The sequence below is a fragment of the Phytophthora parasitica genome (genome assembly GCF_000247585.1).
Source record: "Phytophthora parasitica INRA-310 unplaced genomic scaffold supercont2.1, whole genome shotgun sequence".
NCBI classification, from domain to species: Eukaryota; Oomycota; class Peronosporomycetes; order Peronosporales; family Peronosporaceae; genus Phytophthora; species Phytophthora nicotianae.
Genome location: NW_008634126.1, coordinates 1,078,373 through 1,082,377, shown reverse-complemented (window position 1 = coordinate 1,082,377; position 4,005 = coordinate 1,078,373). Strand labels below are relative to the sequence as shown.

The following is a 4,005-nucleotide window of genomic DNA, read 5'->3' as shown; positions in this document are numbered from 1 at the left end:
GACATGCAGACTACGATTACGTTCTACCTGGACATGCAGACTACGATTACGTTCTACCTGGACATGCAGACTTCCACTACGTTCTACCGGGACAGGCATTGCTTCATCGGGATTCGCCGGCAGCGTGCTGAGCTTGTGCGGGGCAAGTTGAAGGGTTTCGGCCCTCTCTTGCGGATGGCTTGGTGTGTTGCTGTGCGATTCAACGGTTGAAGCTTACACGAACGACAAGAGGCAGAACAGGAACAAGTAATTTATTAGTTGTGAAAAAATAAATGCTTTGTTGAGCCTGTTGGCACTTGTTTATTCTTCTGTAGCTTCAGCTTCCACGTAGGCGCGCTCCACTCGGCGCCGTTGGCGTCATCTGTAAATGCGTATTTTGTTTGAAGGGAGGTTCACCGCCGGCTCCCAGGTTGGCTCCCAGGAGGTGAGGAATTGAACGCGCCCATTGATTCGACAATCCGCGGATGGTCCGCATTTGATACGTAGGTAGTCCGCGCAGGTCGGTACCAGTTGGTAGGACCCATTCCGCCTCACCAGCGTCGTCCCCCAAAGCAGCTGCCTCAATGAGGCGGGACTTAGTGATGCGAGATTTGGGCACAGCATCCAGCAGCCGCTTGATTGCCTCTGCGGTTGAGGCATTACCTTGTTGAACATGAACCCATGTTCTCAGGTAACGAGCCGCAGCTTCATCGAGGCGCCCCCAACCGGACGCGAAGGTGTGCTTGGCACCACTTGAAGAAGGCTGGGAAGGCAGTGTTGGTGCTGGGGCGGCTTGCCATGGTGGAAGTGATAAGAAGAATGAAAAGCAAATTGAGCACAGATAAAATCGAAGTTGAACGTGAATCTATTATTAATCAGAAAAAAATAGACAGAAAGTTCGATTTTCTTTCTTTAGCAAAAAACGACTGTACATGTAGCTACCGGTTTTCATTCCATATTTAATGCATGTCGGTTTGCCAATGGGCGACCAGCAGGAACTCGGACACTGGTACTGTAGTACTAGAGCGGCGACGTTTCCTGGACACAGATCGATTAACTAGAGTCCGTTTGCCGTCCAAGCCTGTGTAGCTCTTAATCTGCAGAGCAAAAATCACATGAATGCAGACAGCAAACTTGAAGTAGTACTTGCATCCACATGAATTCGTACTCAAATCCACGTTCCAGCCACCCTCCGGCTGCCCAGCCACTTCCATTCGCGCGTAATTAACTTCCATCTGCGCCGATACTGGACCCACCTCACGACTGCGCCCGAGCTCCGGGAGGTAAACACGCTCGCAGCCACGTGACAGCACCCTAACCACGTCTGGGTTGGGGGAAACAAGTAGGAAGTCGATACTGGATCGGCTCGGAGTCATGCCCACAAGAAGATCGCGGCGGCGAAAATCCTTAACCCTTGCATTTAACTGCTGGGTAGCCTCAGGGGATTCCTTGAAAATTCTTGGAGTCACTGACTGATGTCCGCAACAATCCGCCAGCAACTGGATCAGCGTCCCGATCTTATGTTTGGTCCGCAGTGTGTAGTCACACTTGATCAAACGGTTAAACTGTTCCACCGGATTGTTTGTGGTGGCGTATCTACTTGGTGTATGAAAGCATTGCCAAAGCCAAAACGCGCTCGTCACCCACGTGCGTTCGAAATAGCCTCGGAACCATACCATCTGCTCTTCGTCCGACCAACTCGTTAGAATCGGTTTCACTTGTTCGTCATAGACATCTTGGCTAGCCGCAAATGCAGGTCGTAAACGTCCGCCATCACCTGGTCACGTAATCGATCGGGTACACTCTTCAGTTTTTCGTGAACTTTGGCCATCACGTGATAGAAGCACATCAAGTACACGAATTCGCAATCCGCACCGAAGACGCGAACCACTTTGTTCTGTTGAGCAGCTTCAGCGTCGGCCATGACGAACTTGACCACCAGTTGACGCCCACCCGACACTGAAGCAAAAATCCGGCGCAGTTCAGTCAGCACCGTCGCGTAAATGTCCTCCAAGCGTTGCGACGTAATGAAAAGTGCCATGAGGTGGAATGAGCGACACTTGTCAGAGATCCCACACACGATGACAGGATACCCGACTTGGTTCAACTTGAAGGTGGCATCCATGTGGAAAACGAACGCCTCCGGGTCGCGAGCCGCATTCAGTAAAAGACGTTTAGTTGTCAGCCCAACTAAAAATGGTTTTTCGTCAGAGCCGTTCCCCACATCTGGTTTGCCGCGGCCGTCACGTTTCCAACCAAACGAAAATGGAGACGGTCGGACCATACGCCAGCTGATCGATTTGGCTCAGGATTTGGTCATAGTCGTCATTGCGGTGGAGGTTCTTCTTCGAATAGCTGCTGACGAACCATTGCACCTGACGCAGCGTCGGCAACTCCGACTCAGTAAGTCCAAATCGTCGAGCCATTCCATTGCGAATTCGAGAGGGCTTGAGGCCTTGCGTCGCCATTTCGCGACCGTAATCCTTCAGCCGTGGAGTCAACTTGACCTTTTGGGGCTCCTTTACCAGCGTCTCATGAGCACCAGTCTCCATGATCGTCACCCGGTTAAGTCCTTGACACGTGAGAACCTTCCCCTTCCATGGGCACGCGTTGCTGCTGCCTTGCATGTTTCCGAGGCACATCTTAACAGTTGGCACCGCATCTTGTGTGGCTTGGTCAGCTCACACACGACGCATGGAACCAGCTGACTCTTGACAATGATGACCACCTCCATGTCTTCCATGAGCAGTTGGGAGCCCTCTCGAGCCATGTCGCTACAGACAGTCGCCCACTTGGTCGTCGTGGGCATCTTCAAGGTGGGAGACGAGGGGGTGGGAGTTCAGATTTCAGTGTTTTTTCTGTATGAAAAAAAAAAAGATTCTTGCTAGGATATAAACAACTGTGATTGGTTCATCGACTGTCAAAGCACAGGTCGTGATTCGTTAATATTAAGTGGTGTGTAGACACACGAGTTTGATGTGTTTTGGCCAATGCAATTGTGCCACACGTATATATTGTGTGGCGTAATGTGACATTGATGTGTATCACCCACATTGTATGTGCTGTCACATTTTCTGTGTGTAAAACCTTGGCTCCGTGTGATTTACCAGTTCTGTCGTAGCACAGAGACAGATAAAGGTAAATGTTAGTTTCAGATTAGCTCGGTAGAGAGCGAGTGGCCTGGTAGAAGGCCGCCGGCGACATCAACCTTGAGCACATCAACCCGAGGTCATACCGTCGCGAGTGGTCTAGACACTGCCATCGACGCGACTTGTAGAGCCCGACTGCTTGTTTGCACCGTCCTACTGCAAGGAACAAAGATCTGTGCTTGCTGTAGTCGACGCTATTGTTCTTCACCAAGATCTGTGTTCGTGAAGTAGTCAATGTGGAAGTCATACGTCCTCGCGTAATAGTTGACGCTCTCTAGAAACGTAGGTTCGTAGCCATCTGCTCCGGAGTATGTAGGTGCATATCCTGTTACTTGAGTACCGGTATCTAGGGTGTTCGGAAATCCACCTCCATAGAAGTTGATCTCCAGATCCTGGGTGTCGGAGTCTCCCCTCAAGTGCAGCTTGCAGTAAAACAGGGTGCTGGAGCATTCTGCAGTATAATCGGCTGAAGCTCCTTGATGGAGACCATCGTCCTCTCCTTCTACACGCACTTGTGTCAGGAAGTTCCCCGCCGCCCAGCTCACGTCATGCTTGCCGAAGCGCCCTCTACCCACCACAGGATTTCACACTGTTGCTACACAAGGAAGTGTAACATTCGAGGAACACGCGGTCGCTCGTATTAAAATTCACAGTTTTAGACTTTTATCTTGGGTAATTTAAACGATAATATAACCATTTGTATTCTGTTTGGTGACATGAGGTACCGAAATGGCTAAGGTGACTGGAGATACTGCTGTTTTTCCGGTGGCAAATTTGCAGCGGGGCTGCCGTAGCTTAGCGTCAGAGGAAGACGGTTAACTCAAAGAGTACAGGGGTTAACTCAACACCCTAACAAAGGTTAATAGGTCCTTAATAT

At 50.4% G+C, this 4,005-nt stretch overlaps 2 protein-coding genes across 2 annotated transcripts in view; one reads left to right on the top strand and one right to left on the bottom strand.

Annotated features, from left to right (window-relative positions):
• The window catches only part of PPTG_20696 (hypothetical protein), a gene marked incomplete at both ends in the record, with an annotated part of 978 nt that extends 768 nt beyond the window's left edge, over positions 1-210 (top strand). The window contains one exon of the mRNA XM_008892894.1: positions 40-210. Within this exon, the coding sequence (XP_008891142.1) occupies positions 40-210 (171 nt within the window). The remainder of the gene's footprint in view (positions 1-39) is intronic.
• A 728-nt stretch (positions 211-938) lies between these two features.
• On the bottom strand, positions 939-2,788 carry PPTG_00257 (hypothetical protein; the record flags this gene model as incomplete). Its single annotated transcript, XM_008891638.1, has 4 exons — positions 939-1,756; positions 1,855-2,169; positions 2,261-2,599; positions 2,665-2,788. The coding sequence occupies 4 exons, from the start codon at positions 2,786-2,788 to the stop codon at positions 939-941; spliced, it is 1,596 nt and encodes a 531-aa protein (XP_008889886.1).
• Positions 2,789-4,005: the final 1,217 nt, after the last annotated feature.